The sequence below is a fragment of the Elephantulus edwardii genome, unplaced genomic scaffold (assembly GCF_000299155.1).
Source record: "Elephantulus edwardii isolate Elephantulus edwardi_28Jun2011 unplaced genomic scaffold, EleEdw1.0 scaffold00187, whole genome shotgun sequence".
Lineage (NCBI taxonomy): Eukaryota > Metazoa > Chordata > Mammalia > Macroscelidea > Macroscelididae > Elephantulus > Elephantulus edwardii.
The window spans coordinates 43,827-69,627 of record NW_006399937.1 but is presented as its reverse complement, the minus strand read 5'-3'; the positions used below and the strand labels follow the sequence as shown (position 1 = coordinate 69,627).

At 46.2% G+C, this 25,801-nt stretch overlaps 1 protein-coding gene and 1 pseudogene across 1 annotated transcript in view; both read left to right on the top strand.

Moving 5' to 3' along the window:
• The first annotated feature begins 10,796 nt into the window (after positions 1-10,796).
• Positions 10,797-25,801, top strand: part of GPR124 (G protein-coupled receptor 124) — a 56,620-nt gene continuing 41,615 nt past the window's right edge. The window contains exon 1 of the mRNA XM_006896645.1: positions 10,797-11,066. Coding sequence (XP_006896707.1) covers positions 10,804-11,066 — 263 coding nt within the window. The 5' untranslated portion in view covers positions 10,797-10,803. The remainder of the gene's footprint in view (positions 11,067-25,801) is intronic.
• LOC102874647 lies at positions 20,501-21,865 on the top strand (annotated as a pseudogene).

The window sequence follows — 25,801 nt, the reverse complement described above, 5'->3', positions numbered from 1 at the left end:
ATCCCACAACTCATCTGGTCTTCTATTATTGGTGTTCAGTGCCTCAAACCTGTTCTTAAGATGATCATGAAATTCAGATTAAATTAATCCAAGATCATATCTTGGTCCATGTGGATTTATTTTCATTTTCTTCAGCCTCAATTTGAACTTGCATATGAGTAATTGATGATCTAACCCACAGTCTGCCCCTGGCCTAGTTTTGACTGATAATACTGAGCTTCTTCAATGATTTCTCCCACAAATATAGTCAATCAGATTCCTATGCAGCACCTCAGGTGAAATCCATGTGTATAGTCTTTTGTATCTTTTAGAAAAAGTATTTGCAATAAATAATTGTAAATACAAAATTCAATCATTCTGGTGGGAGGGAGTGAACAAGGAGAAAAGTAGAACAATGAATGACTGAAAAACCTAAGTCTCTGTAAACTTTCATTAAAATTAATAAAAAAATTATGAGGTAAAAAAATGCATTCGTTCTATTTCCAGGTTCATTTATATCACCAACCCCCTATTTTCCAACTCCTATTCCTTCCTCACTGTTTCCTACTTTTGCATTCCAGTCACCAATTATTATTAACGCATCCTGATTGCATGTTCAGTCAATTTCAGACTGCAAAATATGGTAAAAACTCTTAATTTCTTCCTCTTTGGCTCTAGGTGTAGAAGCATCTATTTGAACAATAGTCATGTTAGTGGGTCTTTCTTGTATGCATATGGATATTATCCTACCACTCACAACATTGTATTTCAAGATAGAACTTAAAATTGACGTTTTGACTGTGAATGCAACACAGTTCTTCCTCTGTTTTTCACAATTTGGAGACTATTTTCTACACTAAAGAGCTCTGATGTAGCCCACAGAGTGTGCTCTGCTAACCAAAAGGCTCTGCATTTCCAGGAGTCTGAATCCACCAAATGGCCCATGAGAGAAAGATAATTAATCTTCTCTCATTAAGATTTAGCCTCAGAAAATCAAGGAAGGGTCATTATGAGTCCGAGTTGACTTGGCAGTGAATTGGAGGCGAGGGTGGTGAAACTTTTTCTCACATACTTCAGGCACGCTGCTCAAAGCATGAGAGGCTGTTCCTTGAAGTATAACATCATGCTTAGAAAGCTGGAGGGGTAGCAAAGAAGAGGAAGACCCTCCTTCAGGTGGATTGACACAGTGTCTGCAACAATGGGCTCAAGTGTGTCAGAGATTATGAAGATGGCACAGGATAGAACAGGGTTCACATCTGCTGTGCATAGGGTCACTGCGAGTGGTGCTTAACTCAGTGGCACCTAACAACAACACACTTCAGAGCCCTAGTGGTGAAATGTTTAAGCAGTTGGCTGCTAACCAAAAGGTGGGTTGTTTGAAGCCCTCAATGTCTTCATGGGAGAAAACACTTGGCCATTTACTGCTATAAAGATTACAGTTCTACCATTGCTATAGGGTCACTCTGAGTCAGAATTGACCATAGCATACAGCAATACTCTACTTACAGTTTCCCATTTAATCTAATCAGAAAGTTTATAGGATGAAACACAAGAGTCAAGGTCTAGGAATGTCTCAGCATAAGATTTCCTTTGTCCCCAAGGCCACTGTCTCCCATGCATGGACATTCTCCCCAATCCCAAAAATCCCTAAGGAAGAGATCTAAGGCTAGGCCCCTTAACTCTAGGAACTAAATGAATATGCATGGATGAGTCTTAATGAATAGTTCTGACTAATCCAGTCAATTAATGTTTGATGTCTATGCCCTCTCCCTTCCTGAAATTAGTTCAACAAATATGGGGCTTGTGCTGCCCCTACTTGCCTTCCTATTTTGGAAAGACAAAGAGCACCTTAATTTCTTGAACTATTTTCTGAAACTATATACAAGGTAAATATTAGTTCTTTGGCATAAGAACAAAGAAGACAACACAGTTACCTTTACCTGTACCCTGCTATCACCAGAATCTAAGGTAACACAGGGAGTGGACAACAGGAGAGACAAGGCCCAGCTCTTCCACTGAGTGATCCTGCCCGAAGTCCCTAACCACTCTGAGTTATAATGTACTCATCTATAAAAGAATAACAGTCATATATGTGGTATGTGGCCATTGTTGTCATTAGTTGTTGTCAAGCCAGTCTCTAATTCATAGTGAACCCTTGAAAAATTGGGAGCTCAGGGAGCATAGTGAATTCTCCAGAAGTCCATCAGGGGAAAGATGGATAATCCCCTTCCGTGCAGCTTACAGCCTCAGAAAACCCCTGGAAGGTCAGTTATAAATCAGTTCTGACTCCATCCATGAGTTTTGAGATTATGAATTAGGGTTTTCATTGGCTAGTTTTCAGAAGTAAATCACTAGGCCTTTCTTCTTAATCTTAGTACTGAAGCTCTGCTGAACCTGTTCATTTTAGCAACCTTCAAGCCTCCACTCACAGACAGTGGTGGTTATACTTTAAGTGCATTCGCTGGGAATTAAGCCTGAATCTCCCACATTGAAGGTGATAACTCTACCACAGAACCACCACTGCCTTCATTTCACATCCTTTTGTTGTGGTTGTTGTTAGGTGCCGTTGAGTCAAGTACAACTCATAGCAACCTATGAACAACAGATCTGAACCCTGTTCTATCCTGTGCCATCCTCATCTTTGACACACTGGAGTCCCTTGCTGCAATCACTGTGTCAATTCATCTCATAGAGGGTCTTTCTCTCTTTCACTGACCCTCCACCTTTCCAAGCATGATGTCCCTTTCCAAGGAATATCTTGAACCTAACAACATATCCAAAGTATGTAAGACAAAGTTTCACCATCCTTACCTCCAAGAAGTATTCTGGCTGCACTTTCTCCAAGACATACCTGCTCGTTTGTTCAGTTTGTTCTTTTGGCAGTCTATGAGATATTCAATACTCCTCTCTAATACCACAACTCAAAGATATCAATTTTCCTTCTATCATCTTTATTCGTTGCCCAGTTCCCAGATGCATAGCAAGTGATTGAAAAGACAATGGCCTGAATCGGGTGCCCCTTAGTCTTTAAACTGACATCATTGCCCCTCATAATTCAGAGAGGACCCTGACAACAGACTTGGCCAATATGTCTCCTGATCTCCTTACTGCTAGTATAGTTGTTGATTATGGATCTAAGTAAGATGAAATCATCGACAATATCAATCTTTTCTCCATCTATCATGATACCGTTCATTGGTCTTTTTATCCCTCTGATTTCACCTTTGTAATTCCTTCTTCAGAGAGGAATTTCTTGATTCCTGGTGGAAACTAGGTGCTTCTATTCTTATTCTATCTAGTGGCTGCTTTCCCTTACCACTCTTATCATACTTTTTTACAGAGTCATTTGTGTACTTATTTCTTCCAAGAACTCCCTCTCCTACTGGACTAGGAATTCCCTGAGAGCAGAGATCATATCTTCTTTGTTTATTACTATGCCCTAGCACTCAGCAGAGTAACCAGCCAAACTTTTGATCTCTTTCCAAAATCTGATCCTTTCCATGTCTCCTCCATCTTGGGAAATGGCTAGTTCGTTCTTCTCACCAAACACCCAGGGGTTCATTTTGATGAGTTTTTCTCAGACCAAATTTTCAGTGTGTCAGGAAATCCTGGCTGACTACTTTCACAATGTATCACAGAGCCAGCCTCCCTTTATCACATTCACCCCCATCCTTAGTGCAAGATGAGGCTATGAATCCTGAGCAGGACCATTGCATCTGCCTCCCATCTGTCTTCTTGCTTCCCCCACTTGACCCACTTAAGAGCCAAAGAGGTGGCTTAAAATCCAATCGAGATTAGATACTCCTCTTTCTATACCCTCTAATGACTTCTCTTCGGAGTCAGTATAAAATGCTAAGCCCATCTCATGATCTACAAGGCCCTACATAATCTGGACCTGAGGTCTAAGGGCATGTAACTCAGCAAACATCTCCCTCTCCTCCTTGAAGGTGAGGTTGGTGAAGCTTCGTCTCATATAGTTTGGGTGTGTTGTTAGGAAAGTATGTTCTTTAGAAAGGGACATCATGCTTGTAAAAGTGGAGAGTCAACGAAAGAGGAGAAGACTCTCAACGAGATGGATTGATACAATGATTGCTCAAGTGTTTCAGGTGTAATATGGGCTGAGTGTTTCAGGATAAGGAGGGAGTAGGATAAGGTGGGGTTTGGATCTGTTGATAGGGTCTCTGTGAGTCCTATGTGACTCAGAGGCACTTAAAAACAACCACAACTACCTTTACTCCATCCCAACCACACCCACCTCCTTCCTGCTCCCTCAGAACCAAAACACATTCCCACTTAGCTGTCAGTTTCTGTTCCTTCTGTACAGAGTGCCCTTTCCTCTAAAATCCATACACCCTCCGGAACTCTGCTCAATGTCACTTGCTAGAGGAACTTACCTCATCATTCTTGATCCTTTACCTACTTAATATTCCAAGGAGCTCTGGTGCCCTACTCTATGTTGTTGTTGTTGTTATGTGCTGTCAAGTCACTTGCGATTCATGCTAACTGTACATACAATAGCTCTGAACTCTATCTTGGGCAAATTTAATTGTCTCTGACACACGTACCCTCATTACCCAAGTCACTGAATCAATCCATCTCATCCAGGGTCTCCCTCTCCTGTGTTGTCCCTCCACCCTCCCAAGCATGTTGTCTTTCTCCAGGGACTAACCACCCCATGGCAACAAGCCCCAAGTATGTGAGATGGATCTTCAAAATCCTTGCCTCCAAGGAGCAGCCTGGTTTCAACCCTCCAGGGCAGACATATTTGAGGCAATAGTGAAGGAGGAAGTTCAAGCTGCTCTGAAGGAATTGGTAAAAAACAAGGCTCCAGGAATTGATAGCATACCAATTGACATATTTCAACAAATGGATGCAGCCCTAGATGCACCCATCATGTTGTACCAAGAAATCTGTAGGACAATTACTTTGTCAACTGATTAGAATAGATTCATATTTATTTCCACTCCAAAAAGAGGTTATTTGACTAAGTGTGAAAATTATCAAACAGTGTCATTAATATCACAAGCGAGCAAGATCATGCTGAAGATTATCCAAAAATGACTGGAATAGCACATCAACAGAGAACTGCCATATGTGCAGGCTGCGTTTAGAAGAGGCCTTAACACTAGAGACATTACACTCAATGTTAGATGGGTCTTAGCTGAAAGCGGAGAGAACAAGAGGAATGTCTGTGTTTCATTGATGATGCAAAGACATTTGACTGTATAGATCAGAAAAAAATTTTGTGGCTAACCTTGAGGAGAATGGGAATCCCAGACACTTGATTGTGCTCATGTGAAACCTATACTAGGAGCAGGATGTAGTCGTGAGAACAGAGCAAGGAAACACTGCATGGTTCAAAATTAATAAAGGTGTACACCAGGGATACATCCTATTTCAATATCTCTTCAATCTGTAAGCAGAATAGATCATCTGGGAGGCTGAACTTTATGAGGAGGAATGTGGCCTCAGGATTGGAGGAAGATTCATCAGCACTCTGCATTGTGCAGATGGCACATCTTACTTGCTGAAACTGAGGAGCACCTGAGGTGTTTGCTGTGGAAAGTCAAGGACTGCAGCCTTCAATATGAATTGAAGCTCAACATCAAGAAGACAAAGATTCTCACCACTGGGCCAATTAGCAGCATCATGATTGATGAAGAAGAAATTGAGATTGTTAACAACTACAATTTGCTTGGCTCCACAATCAACACTCTTGGTATCAGCAGCCAGGAAATCAAAAGACAAATTGCATTGGGAAAATCTACTGTCATAGACCTCTCCAGAGTATTGAAGAGCAATGATGTCAGTCTAGAGACTAAGATGTGCTTGATCTAGGCCACGGTTTTTGCAATTACTTGCTATGCATCATAGAGTTGGACAATAACTAAGGATGATAAAAGAAGAATCAATGCCTTTGAGTTGTGGTGCTGGAGAAGAGTCCTAGTCTATAGAGAGTTGCAATGTTAACCCCACACTGTACCTTTCTGTCAGCTAGAATCCACCAACAACTCTGTGGAAGAAAGAGGATCAGTCTCTTCCCACTTAAGGGTCAGTTATGAGTTAGTTCTGACTCGCTGGCAATGAGTTTGAGTTTTTAGTTTGTTTTTTAGCTTACTTTTTGTTTGTTGATCTTATTCCCGTTGACCATTTCATATCTATTTCTTGTTTGTTTATTGTATATCTCCCTCTGCTGTAACATTAGCTTCATGAAATCACAGCTGCTATTTCTTCAGTGTCCCAAAGAGTAACTGGCACATAGCAAATGCTCAATAAATACTGTTTAAATAAATGACTAAAAGTTCAATAACACTTTGCTGAATGCATTAGGCAAATTAATATCTCTGCTATTTGTTGAGCACTATAACAGGCCAGGGAATCAATCATAGCCATTCATGAGTGAGAGAATTCTCTTTTCTGTTAATTTGCAAAGTAGTTTTGCTGTTGTCATGTGCCATAGCTGACCCTCCAGTGGGTTTTCAGAGGCTGCAAATCATCCAGGAGGAGACTGTCTATCTTTCTTTCACAGAGCAGCTGGAAGATTCGAATCATTTGCTTCTGGGTTAATGGCACAACTCCTTACACACTAAGCCACCCAGAGCCACTTTATAACGTAGTGGGAGAGTCAAATGTGTGAAAAGCTAATGGGAACGTAAGGAAAAGTTAAATAAGTGCCAATAAGGGAGTGGAGAAAGGAGTTCTGGTGTCACTATGATTAAACACTCAGCTTGAACCCACCAGCTACTCCATAGGAGAAAGATGAGGTAGTATTTCTGTAAAGATTGTTTTGGAAACCCTACAAGGCAGTTCTACTCTGTCCTACTGGGTCAGAACCATTTTGACTGCCACAAGTAATTAAAACAAAAAAACAAACAACTCACCAAAACCAAAACCAGCAGTAAACTCTAAGAGAGTAGGTCAGCTAATAGATATGTAGGAATGTGTATATATGCACACACAGATTACCCAGCAGGCAAGATAAGCACCAATTTGCATTTGCTTGCCCACTAGCCTGTGGAAAAGAAACATGTGAAACTGTTCACTGCAGATTAGCAAGTAAGCATAAAAACATCCTTTCTTCTATTTATCCAGCACAGATTAATACATGAGCACAAGTAAGACCCGTGCTTACCTTTGTTCCTGGGTTTTCTGTTCCTATCAGGGACTGTGAATTTGAAAAGAGGCTTTTATTCTGTAAAAAGATGCTGTGGGGTGGGGCGAAAGACATGCCATACCTAGAACAGAATCTTTGATGTGATGGAAAACCCCCCCGAAATTGTTCACTATGGATTAGTGAACAGTAAGTAAGCACAAGTAAACCTTGCTTATTGGGTAATCCACTGTGGGGCGCTGCTGTTGTGTGCTCCCGAGTCAGCCCACAGCTGACCCTCCAGCAGGTTTTCAGAGGCAGTAAATTCCAGGGAAGGGATTATCCATTCTTCTCCCACAGAGCAGCTGGTAGATTTGAATTGCTTGCCTCTGGGATTGCAGCATAACTTCTTACCACTAGGCCACCAGAGAGCTAGGTAACTGAAATATCCCCTTTCTCCCTTGCTCCAGTCAGAATTAACTCAGCTCTATCTTTATTATCAAGGCAATGTATACCTGTTTCCATTGAAGAGCTTATCATGCAGTTTCAGTGCCAGTGCATATTTGTAAACTCTCTAGTTAGGAACACAACTGAATCATCTTTCCATCCAAAACAAACCTCCTCTACTCATCAAAGAAAAGAGAAAGAGAGGAAACCCTCAACCAGGTAGCCTGACACAATGGCTGTAGCAATGGTTTTGAGTGTGTCAGAGATTGTGAGGATGGCACAGGACAGGATTCAGATAGCTTGTTCAGAGGGTCGCTATAAGTCATATTCAACTCGACAGCACCTAACAACAACAACAACATACTCAAAAGATTTTGACCTAGCCATTTCATTCTTCACTCTTTCTGTGTGAATGACTCAGAAAAGTGCACTCTGAAAAGATGTCTGAAGAGGTCCATCTCCAGACTCCAGACTCTTCACTGCTCAGTGACTCAGTTTCTTCATCAAAACTTGTAAAATGGGAATGTAGCCTCTGTCCCATTTACCTCCCTCAGTGGACACAGGAACCAAACATAATGGCTGACAAGAGTTTTATGAATGTCTTGATCAAACATGTCATTCTCACTGTAGAAAAGCATTTCGTTTGCTAAATGTCATTTGACCTCCAGTCCACCTCAATCTGAGGTGTTACAGTAGAATTCTTCTCTAGACCTTAAATGTCTTTACATAGCAAAAGGAAATCACAGAAGCTGTGTGATCCAGGCTAGAGGTTTTACCTCTCTGAGTTTTCCTTGACTGTGAACAGGAAGGTTGATGAGGAGATTCTTCCTTATGATCTGTGGCTCTTCAATACTTCTACTCCCCTTCCCAGACTCTTTGCAGAGGATAGGTCTTGTCTGCCTGCCTGTCTGCCAAGGGCTCCTGCTGGGGAGTCTTTCCCCTTCTCTCTTTCTCCGTTTGCAATCACTATTTATTTATCTTTGAAAGTTCAAGGAACCAGAGCCTGCAACTGGGAGAGATTTCTGGAGCCAGAGAAGGAAAAGTGAAGAGGCTGATGTCTGGGCCTCACGTCTGCCACCAACAGGCAAGGAAGAGATTCTCTGCTAAGTGGAAGTGTGGGACTTGGCTGACAGGCCACCCCCAGAACTGGAAAAGTCATACTGATCAGCAGGGTCAAGATCACAGAAAAAGAGTGGTGGTCATCTTGGGACCAGCCATTTAGGTAGGATAATGAAAGACGGAAAACAGGAAACTTAGCAGCTCATGCCATCAGCAGGACTCTATTAAGTAATAGAAAGGCAGTCTCTGGATGAGGAGAAACTGAGGAAGCAGACACTCTGGGGCTCACTTCTCCTTTTCCTATGTCTCTGGCCCCATTCCTAGCATGTATTGTAATAATTCAGAAACCCTATCCGACAGGGTAGAAGTACATTCAGGCATTCCTGTAGTCTTTATGAGAGCAGATCTTCTCCCAAAGAGCCTCTGCATCGGTTTGAACATCCTCTCTGTAAGAAGCTTAACCATCATGACATCAGGGCTCCTTTACCCTAAAATACAGCCCATTAAGCAATTACAGGCAATTTTTCATCTTCAGCTGTTAAGGTCAAATCTCACCCAAACTCACCAGTTTTGGGAAAAACAAGTGCCTTTGGTTTAAAAAAGTTAAGCACTTTCCCACTAACCAAAATGGTAACAGTTGGGTAGGGCTCATTGAGAGGTGCCTCAGAGGATAAGCTTGAAGATCTGCTTCTGGAACAGCACAGCCTTGAAAACACTACAGCCAAGTGATTCTACTGCACACATGAGTTTGCTGAGTCCCAATCAGCTTGACAGTACCTAACAACTCTCTCACACTCACTTATTCCTAAGCCACAATTTACATTCATATACTGTGAGACAGGCAGGATCTCCTCCCTTTGGACACGAGAGATTAGATATATCAGAGCATTAGAGGCTGTGTCCAAAATCTGGCAACACACACATACACACACAGAGTTGTGGCCTTTGACCCCTCTTTGAATGAATGACAAGCAAGCCCTGCTGAGCGAGGTCACCCGAAGTGAAGGAGAGTCTGCTGACTCCTTCCCCTGCTGTACCCTCCAGGGTGGCCTCAACCCCACTTGGAGGTCCAGAGCAGGGTTGTTCTAGTGAGTGCCAACGTCCTAACTGGTCCATCATTTCAGGGACCAAGGAAGTGGAGTGTCAGAGCAGTGAATAAAGTTCAAGCCAAAATGTGGGGGCGTCTTTGGTCAAGTTCACAGGTCAATGAAAATGTCCAGAAGGACTAGGGAGGGAGCCAGAAGAGCAAGAAAGAGTTTGGAACAAAGTAAAGGTAGCTAGTTGAAATCAAGTTTCTCCTTGGAGGCAAGGATTTTGAAGCTCTGTCTCACATAGTTTGGGCGTGTTTCTAGGAGGGATCAGTCCTTGGAGAAAGACATGCTTGGAAAGGTGAAGCCCAGGAGAGGAAGACCCTGATGAGGTGACTTGACATGGTAACTGAGGCAATGGGATTAGGTGTGTCGGAGTCAGTGAGACTTTTCAGGAGAGGGCGGGCTTCAGAGCTGTTACATAGGGTCGCTATGAGTCCCCCGCTTATTTGTTGTTAAGGCACATATCAACAACAACAACATCATCAACAAAGGCAATTGGCTTAGAGATCTCAGGTGGGCTATGGAGAGGAAAAGTCTTGAGAGGGTCAGGGGAAGCGAGCTGGAAGAGGACTCTAGGTTCTGAGCAGGTGCGGGGAACTTGAGCTCTCAGCAAACTTGAGGGCTCTCACCCCTAGAAGGACAGAAGCCTAGCTATCTATCCGGAGGCGCTAGGGCCTCGCGGACGCACGAGGCGGCGAGGGGAGGGCGCACTCGGGGGAAGGCGGGCGGGGGCTGCCGGCGGCGGGAGCAGCGCGGCGCTGTGCTGCCTCCATCCATGGCACGGAGCAGCGGCGGCGGCAGCAGGAGTCCGGCGCGATCCGCTAGGTCCCAGTGCAGCGCTGAGCGAGCTGACGCCGCCGAGGGGCCCGGACGCCACACCGCCGCCAGCGCCGCGCTGAGATTTGCGCCGCGCGGCCGGGCACCGCCAGGGCTGCGCTGACAGCCGCGCCCGGGTCCTCCCCGCCGGGGCTCTCGCCGGACATGCCCCCGGGGCGCGGCGGTGGGGACCCCAGGGCTTGCCTCTGCCCAGGGCCCCCTGCCCCGCGCTCCGTCGCCCCGGGTCCCCACTGAGCACGCACCCGCTCGCCCGGGTCCCTCTGGCCCCAGCGCTGTCTGTCCCCGCGGGGCGATGGGCTGATGGGCGCTGGGGGACGCAGGATGCGGGGCGCGCCCGGGCGGCTGATGCTGGCGCTTCTGCCGTGGTTACTGCTCCTGGCGCCCGAGACCCGGGGCGCGCCGGGCTGCCCGGTGCCTATCCTCAGCTGCAAGTGCTCCGGGGAGCGGCCCAAAGGGCTAAGCAGCGGTGCCCCGAACCCAGCGCGCAGGAGGGTGGTGTGTGGCGGCGGGGACCTCCCGGAGCCTCCTGAACCTGGCCTTCTGCCTAACGGCACCGTTACCCTGTGAGTACCCTACGTGGCTGGTCCTCCGGTAGCTCAGACTTGAGAGACGGCTAGAGAAGGACGCAAGTAGGAAGGACGGGGGCAAAGGGAAGATGCCTTCACTTCAGAGACTCTACAACAGGCCAAGCGCCCCGAGGGAGACTGGGGAAGTTGGGGGAGAGATGGGCACTGGCGGAGTGTCGAGGAAAGAAGCTTCTCCAGGGAGCTGCTCCTTCTTGGAGGGGCTTCACCGGCGCCCACTCACCTGCACAGGTGAGATGGAATGCGTGTTGGAGGAGTGCCCAGTCCCTTAAGGTTTCCATCCAGAACTAATGTTGGGGACCCCTGAGACCTGAGGTGAGCTGAGAAGGAGAGGGCTCAAGATCATAGCGGATGCGTCCTGGGACCCACAGAGGAAGGTTGTCAACTTTACCCGTTGAGCCTGGCCCCTCCAGATGGGGGCGCTTCACCTGACCTCGGGGCCTGACAACTCCGCTCCCAGTCTTGTGCCCCGTAGAGTAGGCGGGACAGTGGGCTTTGAAAAGTCTTTGGGATGCGGGTGCTCCTTGTGGGAATGAGACTCAGGCCTTTGAGTTCTTTAGGGGCTGGGGTTCGTCGCTCCCCCTTCACATTTGCCAAGTGTGCTCTGAGCTGAGTCCTGCATTCCTCTCTCTTCTTTCCCACCCCTCCCCTCTCTATATAAAACAAGCTTCAGATGTTCCTCGACTGACTTTGTACAAAGACCATGAAGGAAGCATCTTAGACAAATGGCAGAATTCCTCCCGGACTCTTTCTGCGTCTGATTCTGGTTCCCACCCGAGCCAGTGCCTTACAGACAAGGAGTGTGTGTGCCCTATAACCATACCCCTACCCTCCTCAATGACGGTCTGAAGTCCCCCAAACCTAAGGAGTATTAGTGACGCCTTCCCATTGCAGCAATGCCCTGGCTGACCACGTGCTCCACTAACTGTGGAATAAGGGTCTGGGCCTAGCAGCGGCCCCTTCCTTTCCTGTATTAGATCAAGCCTAAGAGCAGCATCCACCCCTTTACCCTGTCCTCCTGACCTTAACGGCAACCTTTCCCCACCTTCCCTTGCCCTGGAGTTGGAGCTGGCTCACAGTCTATCCGATTGTGTCCAGAACAATACAGTACCGCCTCTGGTTGGGTGAGTTCACAGGCTGCCCGCTTCCTGACAGGACGCGACTGGTCAGCCTCTGACGTTGACCGCTGGCCTGCATTTTCCCCAGCTGGGGTGTGCTCGCCTCTGTGTGTGTGTGTGTGTGTGTGTGTGTGTGTGTGTGTGTGTGCGTGCGCGCGCGCGCGCTCGTGCTTCTGTGTTTTAGGTTAGTGGAGAAGATGTATCTTCCCAATTGCCTGCAAAGATAAGGCAAAGACCTGGGAGGATGACTGAGAGGACGCCTGGAGCTTCTCATTCCAGTCCCTCTGAGTGTCCACTAGTGTTTAAAAGTCCAGGCAGGCCTGGACATTCCCCAGCCCACTCAGTTCTAGAGGGGGGAAATACTTGCTGTCTGGAATAGTTGGGTTGGTGTCTATGTGAGTCTCAACTGCACAATGATAGTCAGCCCTTAGAGGAGTGAGTACTATGTGTGTACATGCTTTGAGGCTGTGCTCACGCACATATGATACTTCCCCATATGTGGTAAGCTTTCTGTGCATCTGTTTGTCAGAATTAGGGAATCTTAACATATTGAAGAAAGGAGGGGAGAAATAGAAAGGTAGTTTTGCAGTACATCTTAGAATGATTTGGCAACTAATGCTTTCCAGCCACGGCTAATACCCTTCCATGCCATTCCAGAGAGAGAATGGGGCCGAATCTGGGTGAGAATATATTGTGACAGGGTTACAGCAATCGTGACTCCTAGATCACCTTTCTATCCTAAATCCTCTTTATGTGGGAAGCCCCCCTTTCCTACCCTTTCCTCCCAGGTCAGTGACCTGGCTGGATTAAGCCACCTTCTGAAGAAACTTCTGAGTTTGCTTACTTACCTGTGGGGACAATGGGTGAGGGAGGGCAAGGAATCCTAGGATCCTGCTTCCCTATCAGCCTAAAGTGTCTCAAAATCTCTAGCCATCAAGGTTGTTGCTTAGGTTTTTTTCTCCTACAGGCTCCATTTAAAAAAAAAAGTGGGGATAAATCTCAAAGATCCTCTAGTACAGTACACCTCCCCTTGCCCTAGCATGCATCTTGGGGGAGAAAAAGAAAAAAGCCTGTAAAAGGGCTGCACCATCAGCATAACAGAAAAGCAAGATGCCCCAGTGTGGAAACCTTGTAAATGTTCAGCTTTACCCCCTCAAACCCCTCCCCTTACCCTCTTCTGTTTGTTTTTTTTAACACAAATTCTCCTTATCTCCTTTTAGTTTGTCATAATAACAGGGCTTGAGCCAGTAGATTTTTTTTGTTATGGTTTTACCCCGCCTCACTCCCATATTCTCATTGAGGAGCCTACTTTTTTCCAATACAGTGCTTCAGAATAAGCCACCAAGTCCCAGCATCCTTCAAGCAGCCCTCTGCTGCAAACTTTGGTATATAGGCCTTCAAGGGGCCTAAGGATTCCATCTGGAGAAGTCTGACAGTCACAGAAGCTGAGAAATGCTCAGGCAAAGAAGGTTCTGGATGCAAGGTTCTCTATCTGCAAGGAGCCTATACTTTGTTCAAGAAGGGGCCTGAGTGTTGCAGTCCAGCCTATTATTTTAATTTCTGACTTGTTTTTGCAGACTGTATCCCCTTTATCCAGCCTTTGCTGCTTTTTCTTATCTAACGGATTTTCATTTGTCCTTTTCCTGGAAAGCAGAACTCCTAATTTCCTTCCTGATCCATCTGTCCAAACCCCTCCCCCCACCCCAGTTTCAGCCCAGCTGTAGTGAGGTGGGCAGGACAGCTCTAGGCTCAAAAGTGCCTTACAGAGCAGAAGCCTTTATGGGCCTCCCTGAGGGGAAAGGTCCCTCTCGTGGGTGGCTTAGTACAGGGAGAACCTGGGTGTGGGAGGAAAAAGTAGAACAAAGTGAACCCTCTACCCACCACTGGGTCGCTTCTAGTGGGCTTGCCCTCAGGCTCTCAGCTCTGTGAGTTAGATGAGGGGGTTGGGGGATAAGGAATTCAAGGAGAGGACTGATAATAAATAACTCCAAGAAGAAATCTTCTATGAGGACCTCCCAGGATATCAGAGCTGTCCCTAAAGAGGCTACCAGCTTAGTGTTGTAAATTCCTAGGACGTAAAGAACCTTGGAGATAAGCAAGTCTAGCCCTGCATCTTTCAGCTCCATCAGCTGAAGCTGAGGAAAGGATATTATTTTACTAACACACAGCTAGTTGAGGCTGGAGTCAGGATTAGCTGGTTGGGTCTGTGCCCTCCTCTCATATGAGGGACCTTGCAATTCTGGCTGGACTTGAGGTTCAAAGGACACCGACACTGCTTTAGAAACCCTGGTTCCTTCTCAGCAAGAACCAAGCTCTTTTGACCTGGGAACATTTCGAGTGGAAAGGAGGCAGACAAGGGACTGGTCACTCCAAAGGCTCAGCCGCTAGCATTTGGGATGGGGGAGGAGTTGCCAACCATATTATTTAGGAGAGAAGAGAATTTTTGCAATACAGATGTGCCTAGGACTGGCTAGTTTATTGTGCTTAATTTGGTGGTCTTCAGGAGTATGGTAGGGCTGAGATGGGCAGGGTGGGGAGGGGAGATCTCTTTTTGCGTCCCTGTACCCAAAGGGAAGGAAAGTTGCCCTTCAGTTGAAAACCTTCCTGATTCTGGATGTGAAGCTCCAATCTGGGCCCTCTCCTCAGTGCCCCTCAACTCAGTCACCAGGCGGGGTCCAGTCAGGGTAGCTGGGAGCAAAGTATGCCAACCACCATGCTTACAGCCTGAGGAGAATGGAAAGATGCTGGCTGGAGGGGCGGGCCCAGCCGGCTTCTCCCACCCCCTTCGAGTCTACCCTCCTTCCCCCATATGGTTCTCATAACGTCTGGGCTCAGAGACAGCAGCCAGAGGAAGTGGCTGTGTACAGAGAGCTTTTGTGGGAGAGAGGAAGGGGGAGGGGGAAAGAGTGAAGAGAAAGAGGGAAAGAAAAGAGGGAAGAAGCAGGAGACAGAGAAGGTGAGAGGAAGCCAGGAGACTTTACCATACTTCCTAATACACCCAGTGGTTCTGCTGCAGCATCCAGAGCCTCTTCTGTGCGGAGGTGGGGACTGAGTGGCCTCAGGAGGGATTCAAGTACCTCCCAGACTCCTTGCCTATCTGCTTAGGCAACTGGAGGCAGGCAGCTCAGGTTCCAGGGATTTGGTTAGTTTCTCCTTGGTGGCTCACTATTGTTAGGACCTTTTGTGTCAGATATTAGGGTCTATGGTCCTGCCTCAAAGAGGGCATTGGAGAGATAGCATACTCCTCCCAAATTCACAGATTAGTGCTTATTGTACTAGAGAGACTGGAAACGCCATTTATGCTATTCTCCGAAGATAGCACATATAATTCACTCCAAAGTGGATCCAGGCCTCCAGATGGGTTATGCAGCCTGAATTATCCAGAATGTGCATGAACTCAAGGAAGTCCCTTTCTGCTGGCCATTAGGGATCATCCCTGTCTCACTAGAGGGCTGAGAGAGAGCCAACTCCTAGTCCTGGGGGTGAGTCTGAGAATTTCCCCTACAGGCGCAGGCAAGCCAGTGTAATTTGAACCAAACCATAAATTGACCATTAAAATTTGGGTCATACTTCTTTAAAAGAGAGAGTGTGAGTGTATCCCACATGGGACTCATAGAGATAAGAATCCCTTTTTGAGGAAGAAAAAAGTCCCAGTCATCTCTAGTTGATTTCACTCCATGGCTGCTCTCCTCACCAAAGTTCAGAGAGGGGCAGTGAGTTCTCAAATTCCACACAGCCTGGACAGGCCCCCTGGTTCTCATCACTCCTGAGGCCAGAGTCTGCCCCTCCAGGGACTGGACAGAAAGTCAGGGGAGGGGAGAGGAGGGAAATGGCCCTGGGCTGAGGAATTAGAGGGAAAATCCGGTAACTGCTAGAATGGGGCTGCTTGGAGGGGCTGTTTATTTTCATTCCCCCAGCCCAGCAGCTCTGTTCTATTTAGAGCCCAGACACTGACAGGACGAAGCTGCCTCCTCCCCTTCCTCCCTCCTCTGGGCCCCCATCCTTCCTAAACTCCAGAACATTCCTTAGCTTTTAGGCCTGGGTCGGAGGGGGCAGGAAAGGGGGAGGGGGAAGAGAAATTCTAGAGTGTAGCTGCCTTGGCCAACCTCCCTGGGCTTGGCTCTCCCAGGCCTTACTTGAGTTTTCCCCTGGGAGCCAGGGAAGGACAGGATGGAGGAGCAAGGGAGTGTGCAAGATGGATGGGGCCAGGTGAGGGGCAAGGGCACCAATCTGTCACAGCCGATGGGGGAGTGCAGCTCGAGTTCCTGCCCAAAGGAGAAGGCCAGATATCTCCCAGCTGGAAAGAGAGGGAAGGCCTGAGAGGCTCCCCTGCCCGAGGGGCTCCTTGCCTTGCTGGGAACATGTGGTAATGCAGAAACTGTGACTTCAGGCTCCGGGAGACTATGTGCATGATGGGAAGGACCATCAGATGAAAGGATGTTTTGCTCTGTTGTACATAAGGTTGCTATGAGTCAGAGGAGACTTGACAGTGCCTAATAACAACATCTAATCCTGCACCGTTTTTTTGGTTTTGGTTTTTTTTACTGAGAGGACTAGGAGGGCTGACTTGCCCAATGTCACAGAGCTCCTGGTTAGACAACCACTAGACTTAGGGCTCCTGTCAGACCTGCCTTCCTGCAGGTGTGAGCACTGAGACAAGGCCAACAAAAAGTCTGACAATTTAGAAAGAAAAGAAAGGTAGGAAGCAGGAAAGGGGAGCTCTGGTGGCCTAGTGGCAAGAAGCTGTAACTAGAATCCCAGAGGTGCACGGTTCGAATCCACCAGATGCTCTGCTGGGGAAGGAGGGGCAATCTCCTCCTGTACCAGTCAGATCTGATTTGACGGTACACGCACACAAAAATAATAAAATAAAATTTTAAAAAATGTAAAAAAAAAAAAAAGGTAGGAAGCAGGAAAACGAGATTTGAGTACCCTGGAGTTTCTCAGGCATCTTAGAAGGTCTACTACCCAGTCACTCTGGATTCCAAACTGTAACACTGCCTCAGGCATCAGGGGCCCCAGGGACTTTACCAGTCTGCTCTGCTATGGTGACTGTGTTTCATAAACCATAACGCAAGCATGTAATGGGAAGCATCGGGGCAGACTTGCCAACCCAGAGAATAGCCAGGTCCAGTCTCATCCCAAGTGGAACAGAGCTGTACATAGCACAGCTCTCAAGCAGATCCAGTCCCTCCATTCACAGTGACCAATCAGCAAAGACATTTCTTGGAAAAGCTGGTGGTATTATTCTAATTCATTTTCCCCCCATAGATACCTGAACCCAGAATAAAGGGGCTTCCAACAATGACCTAACAAACACAGTTATGTTTAGAGGAGCCAGTGCACAAAATCACTGAACCGACAGAGTAATTAAAACCAGACTGACCCAAGAAATATAGCATTCAGGAGGGTCTATAAGGAACTCTTCCAAGTGTATTGTCTCTCCACCACAGATGGCTCCAGGGCTTCATGAACCTTATGAGGACATGTATCCCTGGAAGCCTTGTTCTGTGAAGCCAAGTTAGTCAAGGCAGCGATGGGTCAAGGATGAGCTTCCAGGGCTAATGAGGGAGACTGGTGGTGAGGAATCGGAGGGAGAAGGGATCTGCCCTTTAACTTAAGAGAACCTAGAACTTGACAATAAATTCTCCGTTCACTGGTGCTGCACACCACTCCCCCCTTGTCTGGGGTTTTGTCCAGATTCCCATCTGTTTACTAGCCATCCAGTCCCTACTGCCTATCCTTGCCCCATACTAGAGGGTGAAAGACTTAGTCTCAGAAGCCTTACAGCCTCATAGATACGCTAATCCCATAAGCGTGGAAGGGTTAAATTGTGATTGAAAGTGTCCAAGGACAGTGACTGGAAGCCTTGGGACTTCCAGTGAAAATATCTGGGGAGGAACATCTGAAGGACTAATTTAGACTTGTATATAAAAGACTGATAACACTCTAATCCTTTTCTGTCTATTTGTCTTTTAAAAAGAGGCCTGCTCTCAAAATCTTGGCTTCCCAGTGGTGGAATTTTAGGCTATATGTAAAGGAAGTGTTTAAGGTGGATTGGGGATTACTTTCTACCTTCTTCACATCAGGTGCACACATACACAGATTGCATCCTGTCTGACACATCTCTCTCCATCTTCCACAAAGAGAAGTTTGTAGAGAGACCATGTCTCATTTACCTTTGTAGTAATAGTGAGTGGTAAGGTGCTTATTGTAAGTTTGTAATAATAAATGAATATGTATGAATACTTATAGCAGATTCTGTTCTATGTGCTCAAGCTAGGGAGCTTGTTGTCTTTGTTTGATAGCATCAAGTTGACTATGACTCACAACAGCTCTGTGAACAAAAGATCTGAACCTTGCCCTAGTCTGTACCAGCCTCACCATCTCTGGTATACTCGAGCCCGTTGTTATAATCACTATTATCAATCTATATTGTTGAAGGTATTCATCTCTTTCTCTAACTTTCTATCTTTCTTTCCCAACATGATGTCTTTTTTTCTAAGGACAACATATCCAAAGTATGTGAGACAAAATTTTACCATCCTTGTCCCTAAGGGACTCTAAGGTTGTACTTCCTCCAGGAGAGACTTGTTCATTCTTTTGGCAATCCACTGGATATTCAGGGAGCCCTGGTGACCTACTGGACAGGAGCTGCATTGCTAACCTTTTAAAGGCACATGGTTCAAATCCAGCAGCTGCTCAGGGGTGGGGGTGGGGGGAATGGACAATTGACTCCCATGTAATTTTCTGCCTCTGAAAACCCACCAGAGGGTCACTTGTGATTGCATGGTATGTAACAACAACAACATGGGATATTCAGTCCTCTTTTCTGACATCAAATTGATGCCTCTTCAAAAGCATCAGTTACTCTTCTGTCATCCTTACGCATTGTCCATAATTCATATGCATAGGAAGTGATTGAAAAGACTGTGACTTGCTTCAGGCTCACTTTAATCTTTAAATTTCAGGGGCCCCCAAATCTCCACCACTCTACACACACCACCCTCCATAAGCACCCATAGCATCTTTTCTTAGACGTTTGCCTCTAAGCTCAACTCCAAGGTCACAGACTCATTCAGAGTCAATCATCCCCTATTCCAGCCCCAATATTTTGTTTCTACCTGCTCACTCCAGGATATGCCCTTACAGAGAGGGAAGGTCAGAAATAGAGACTGTGGGTAAGAGTCAGTCCAAACTGCTTTTTCTCATCCTGCCTGAATGGTCTGGCTTCTAAAACTGAGTTCAGAGGCATCTCAGGCTGTGAGCCTCTCAATCCTAAAGAAGGAAATCCCTACCTGAATCTCCAGAATCAGTAGGTGTTCAAGGTCCATTGCACAAGCTTCATTTAGGAGAACCCAGGGATGGGCAAAATGCCTTGCATGCCCTCTGTGACATTGATGGTGGTCCCCTGCCATCAGGCTAAATGGACATGAAGGACAACTTTGAAGGGAAAAGAAGTCACAGGAGAGCAGCCTTTATTTAGCCTGAGAGGTGTGTCAAAGCCATCCTCACGTTTGAAGACCCTTTCATCATGTCACAGCGCTCTGGTATCCTATCCAGTCCATGCTAAGCCCATTGTGCTGCTAACCCAAAAGGCAGCACCCTGTCCGTGCTTCGAATCCACCAGGGACTCCATGGAAGAAAGAAGGGCAATCTCTTCTTTCAGTACTTACAGCCTTCTGACAACCCGCTGGAAGATCAGCGGTGAGCCAGTTCCAATCTGACAGCAATGCATTTGAGTTTTGAATATTGTCTTATTAGGGCATTTTGATGGCACAGACCGAAGGGAGATGTCCTGCTCACTTGCAGGCCAAACTTCTCTCCACCTCTGGTTCTGTGGGAAGCTGAAGGCAATGAGTTTGAGTTGTGGTTTTTGTCTTAGTGTTGTCATATCAGGGGTCGCTGGGTGGGACCAACAGTTAAGCATTAGACTATTAACCAAAACTGCCATGGAAGTTGTTGGTTTTATGTACCCCTAAGCCAGAATCAACTCATGCCTGACCCTTCAGTTGGTTTTCAGAGGCAGTAAATTGCACAGAAGAAATTGCCTATCTTTCTCCCACAGAGCCATTCGTGAATTCAAACTGCATGCCTGCAGATTGGCAGCACATCTGCTTACCACTAAGCCACCAGAGCTCCCTTGGAAGTAAGGACCTGGCAATCTATTTCCTTGAAAACCTACGGATGGCAGTTTTATTCCATACGTGTGAAGTCCCTGTGAGCCAAAATTTGTTATAACTGGTTTGGTTTTTTGGATATCAAGAATACTAAAATGTGCCCTGCGTGTTTAAAATGAAGATCGAGGAGATGAAGAGTACCACAAAGCCTTGCCTTCCACAGCCACGTGAAAGGGCTAGGGTTAGACGAAAGTGGCCCCAAGCGGGCAGCTTCTGGGCTCATGGGGCAGGAGAATGCACGAGAGGCAAGTGGCGTGATAGTGGAGTTAATAAAAAGCCAGAACATGGCTGGAAAAGCTGTCTTGTTGGCAGGACCTCCTGGAACCGGGCAGGACAGCTCTGGCTCTGGCTATTGCTCAGGAACTGGGTAGGAAGGTCCCTTTCTCTGGAATGGTGGGGAGTGAAGTGTACTCAACAGAGATCAAGAAGACGGAAGTGCTGATGGAGAACTTCCGTTGGGCCATCTGGTGTGGATCAAGGAGATCAAGGAAGTTTATGAAAGTGAAGTCGCAGAGTTAACTCCATGTGAGACAGAGAATCCCATGGGGGGGGGGAATATGACAAAACCATTAGCCACATGATTATAGGACTCAAAACAGCCACAGGTACTAAATGGTTCAAACTGGACCCTAGCAATTTTGAAAGTTTGTAGAAAGAGCAAGTTGAGGCTGGAGACGTGATTTACATTGAAGCCAACAGTGGGTTTGTGAAGAGGCAGGGCAAGTGTGATACCCATGCCACAGAATTTGACCTTGAAGTCAAAGAGTATGTTCCTTTTTCAAAAGGAGATGTGCATCAGAAGAAAGAAATTGTCCAGGATGTGACCTTGTATGACTTGGATGTGGCCAATGCAAGGCCCCAGGGGGAGCAAGACATCCTGTCCATGATGGGTCAGTTGATGAAGCCAAAGAAGACAGAAATCACAGATGAACTTCGAGGAGAGATTAACAAGGTTGAGAACAAATACATTGACCAGGGTGTTGCTGAGTTGGTTCCAGGCATGCTGTTTGTTGATGAGGTCCACAAGCTGGACATTGAGTGTTTCACCCACCTGCACCGGGCCCTGGAATCTTCCAGTGTTCCCATTGTCATCTTTACATCCATCTGAGGCAACTGCATCATCAGATGTACGGAGGATGTCATCTCTCCTCACGGCAACCCTTTTGATCTGCTGGGTAGGGTTATGATTATTCGAACCATGCTGTACACCCCACAGGAGATAAAGCAGATCATTAAAATCCAAGCCCAAACAGAGGGAATAAACATCAATGAAGAGGTGCTGAATCACCTACGGGACACTGGTACCACGACCACTTTGAAGTATTCGGTGCAGCTGCTGACCCCAGCCAACTTGCTTGTTAAGATCAATGGGAAAGACAGCATCGAGGAAGAACCTGTTGAAGAGATCAGTGAACTTTTCTAGGAGGCCACATCCTCAGCCAAGATGCTGGCTGATCAGCAGGATAAGTACATGGAGTGAACTGCCTCTGGTCTTGAGCAAGGAGAGACTCCTGGAGTGCCTGGCCTGGTCCAACCTGTCTGCAGGGTGCTGGCCCTGGGCTGGGTCTTCACACAATGGGGATGCTTGTGAGCATTGCCAGTTCAGTGTGAAAAACATGGAATATCTTTAAATTATCACAACTTGTCCTGTTAATGCTTTGAAAGAATCCTTCTTTACCTGATGTATTTTCTAATAAATCATTGTGGTTTGTTTTGGGGGAAAGAAGAATACTAAAATGCACCCACATCCTTCATTAAATCCAGTAATTGCTAATTGACATAGCATAACATTTTGGTAGTTATTTGATGATTTTATTTGGCTTAATTTTAATATTTACTTAAATATGTTTGTTAAAATTAATCTTAATGTTTCTGAGACATTCATTATCTTCCACGTATCACATGTCTTTATGGGCCCTGGCACGGGCCCTGCAGGCAGAGCTGGGAGCTCCAGTTTTGACCTGGGCCATTCAGGGTGGGTCATGGGCATCAGGTCTTTTTGTCCAATATAAACAAGTTGACTGCCCTTCTCTCCCTCATTGATTGTCTCTAACTCACTGCCAAGTGCTGAATTCACTGGACCCCCAGCATCAGACACCCTGAAGAGAGTAGAACGTGAGCATCCACAGAAGGGTGATGTGGTTGTTCTGCGTGTGTGTGTGTGTGTGTGTGTGTGTGTAGGCAGGCTGTAGTCTGACAGGAATGATTCTTCTTGCTTATGGAGAGCCGTTTGGTTCCAGCATGAGCTGGCTCCTCACCCAATAGGGCAGTGCCCCCGTGACTCCTACAGGGTCATCTTTGATGTTGGAGTGGTATCTGGTGAGTTCCTGTGGCTGCCCAAAGGCCACAGGGCCTCTTGGTCGACGCCAGCCACTCACTCCCTTGGCTTCCAGCCTCATTAGTGGTAACTCTGCTTGCTTCTCTGCCCTAAAATAGGACCCGAGCCGGGAGAGGGTTCTGGAATGGACGCCGTGTGCCCCTTCTTCTTGGCCAGATTTCAGATTCTGGAGTAGAGGACTCCGGGGATTGGCTCTTCTTCCCACAAAAAGTCTGAAGTTAGGCAGAGGGGGAGCAGAGCGAGGAAGAAATGGGGGACCCTTCAGATGCTGGCCTGGGCAGGCTGAGCCGTGCGGGACAGAATTGTCAGGATAGTTGGGAAGGACACTCACCTGGCTCCCTGGGCTGTTAAGAGGGTGGTGCAAGCTGGGACAGTGTCGGTCTGGGGACATTAAAGAGAACCAAAACTGGCACCATGTCTGCTTTGGCTGCATGGAACTGTGGGCCCAACTGTCCCTCCTTCTGTGCTCAATTTTTGTGGCTACACTGTCTGTTTTCTTCCCATGAGACAACCTAGAGTGGTGGGAACATTTTTCTTCCCACTGTATTAAACTGTGTGTGTGTGCACACATTGACCCCACTAGCACCCCTTCATAACTACCAGTTTTCTATTTGCACATGAAAGAAAAGCAACAAATCCAAACACTTTCTGTCCAAAATCATCACCCTTCTCGAACCAGCCCCACATGGGGCTTGTCAGGAAAATAACAGACAAATGCAACTGAACCACTGCTGAATACTTCAAATCTAAAGCAAATGTCCTCAAAACCATTTAGATAGCTAAGACCAACCCATCCGATTCTGGGTATCTGAGTACTCACATCACTCAGTTAGCTGTCCAAAATCTGTCCAAGAACTGGAAATGCATCAAGAAGGGGGCCCATAGGAGGAGAAGGATAAAAGGCTATTTGCCTGATGGCTCTGTTTTTGTGAGTGGGTTTGAGGGTGGAGATCAGGGACATGTCCTCTGCACAAGGAACACGTCTCATTTCAAGATTATCAGGGCTGGAATTTGTGCTGGACTAGCCAAGCCGGAAGTGTGGGCTTCGGATGACCCCCCAGTCCCTTGCCCCCTTCTCCCAAGCACACACAGAGGCCGCCTTCAGAGAGGCCTGGCCAGCATGAGCTCAGGGCAGAGGGGGTGGGACATGGCTGTGAGCTGCCCTGAAGTTAGATCAAGATATAAGCTATTCTAGGCCAGAGGCTTAATCCTGCTGTGCAGGGTTAGTCCACCCAACACACACAAATACATACAAACACAGCTTTAGTCTCCCTCAAGCAGCCTAAACTAATGGGGAGACATTGCTACATAGAGACGAGATAAGAATTAAAGCTGCACATCAAATGTCCTAGTCACGTACACCTATGTTCATAGCAGCATTATTTATATTAGCAAGAGAATGGAAACAGCTCAGAAGTCCATCAACAAATGACTGGATTGAGAAATGATGGTACACTCACATAATGGAATACTGTGCAGCACTAAGGAGCAATGATTTTGTGAAATACTATATAACATGGAAACATCTGGAGAGCATTATCTGAGTGAACTAACTCAGTCTCGTAAGGACAAATATCGCATAAGACAATTAATCTAAAACTAGAAGGATAACTAGTAAGATGTAGATAAAAGTCCAAAAGGGGAAGGGAGGGGGACTGGAGGGCAAAAGGTGGTGAGGGGAGGGAATCACTAGGGTAACAGAGTTTTGTAAGGGAAAGTGAGGTGGGGGTGGTGGAAGAAATTAGGAAAGATTCAATGGGGACCTGAAATGACGCAGTAATAGTGGCCAGAGAACAATGGTGATTAATTTTGTAAAAAACGTGTACATGAGTGATTGTTTGAAACACAGCATGAATGTAGGAATGTGTGAAACACAATGTACCAAATGAATGATACACAATGTATATGAATTTTGCACACGAACCAATAGAAAATAAGAATAAAGTACCAGTCCTTGGAGAAGGACATTATGTTAGGAAGGGTGGAGGGACAGTACAAGAGGAGACCGTGAATGGGATGGATTGACACAGTAACTGGAGTAATGGGGGTAGGTGTGTGGGGGACAGTGGGATTGGCTCAGGACAGGGCAGGGTTCAGAGCTGTTGGGCATAGGGTCAGTATAAGTCGCGGACGATGGGATAGCACAAAACAATTCATCGCTACAGTGACTCTAACAATGGGCTCAAGCACAGTAAAAATTGTGAGAACGACATGGAATAAATCACTGTTCAGTTCTACTGCACATAGGGTCGCTATGAGCTGCACATGGCTTGACAGTACCTTAAAACAACAACAGCAACACATGCTGTTGAACTCTTGTAATGTGGCTGCTCTGATTTGACTCAACAGCAACATGCTGTTTTTGTTTTGGATTTTAGAAGTGGAGAACCCAAATCAGATTTTGAAGTTTCAATATGAAAGAAAGAAAGAAAAATATTTTTAACAATTTTTTTATATAATGTACATGTTGAAATGATAATATTTTGGGCACAATGTATTAAATAAAATATATTGTTAGAAAAAAATTTTTAACTTTTAACTTTTTAAAAATGTGGCTACTAGAACATGTGTGTTAAAATGTTAAAATTACATGTGTGGCTCACATTATATTTTTTTGACCAGCTTTAGGTTAAAGAAATTAGAGTATGTAAAAGAATTTAAGGGTGAAAGAGTCTGGGCCCTGTCGGGTAGGGTAACCCCCCCTCAACACTTGACACCACCTCTGTACCTCTCGGGTCTGGGGTTCTCAAACTGAGATACCAGGCTTTAGTTTTGAGGACTTGGGATTTGAGGATTTTTTTAAACTTCTTCTTTTCAGTCTATTGATTATTTTTTCATAAAAAATGTTTTACAGAGCTAATGTTTAATTAGAACACATTTTCACAACATAAAATTTTTGTTTCTAAAATTGATGTCTTTCCACCTAGAGCCCTTGGACATGTTGTTGGTTCAGGTCGTGTTCTTCTGTTATTCTGTTGTGTACCCTAGAGTCAGAACTGACCCACAGCTGACACTCTAGCAAGTGTTCCATTAGTCGCACAGGGGAGATTGCCCATCTTTCTCCCATGGAGCAGCTGG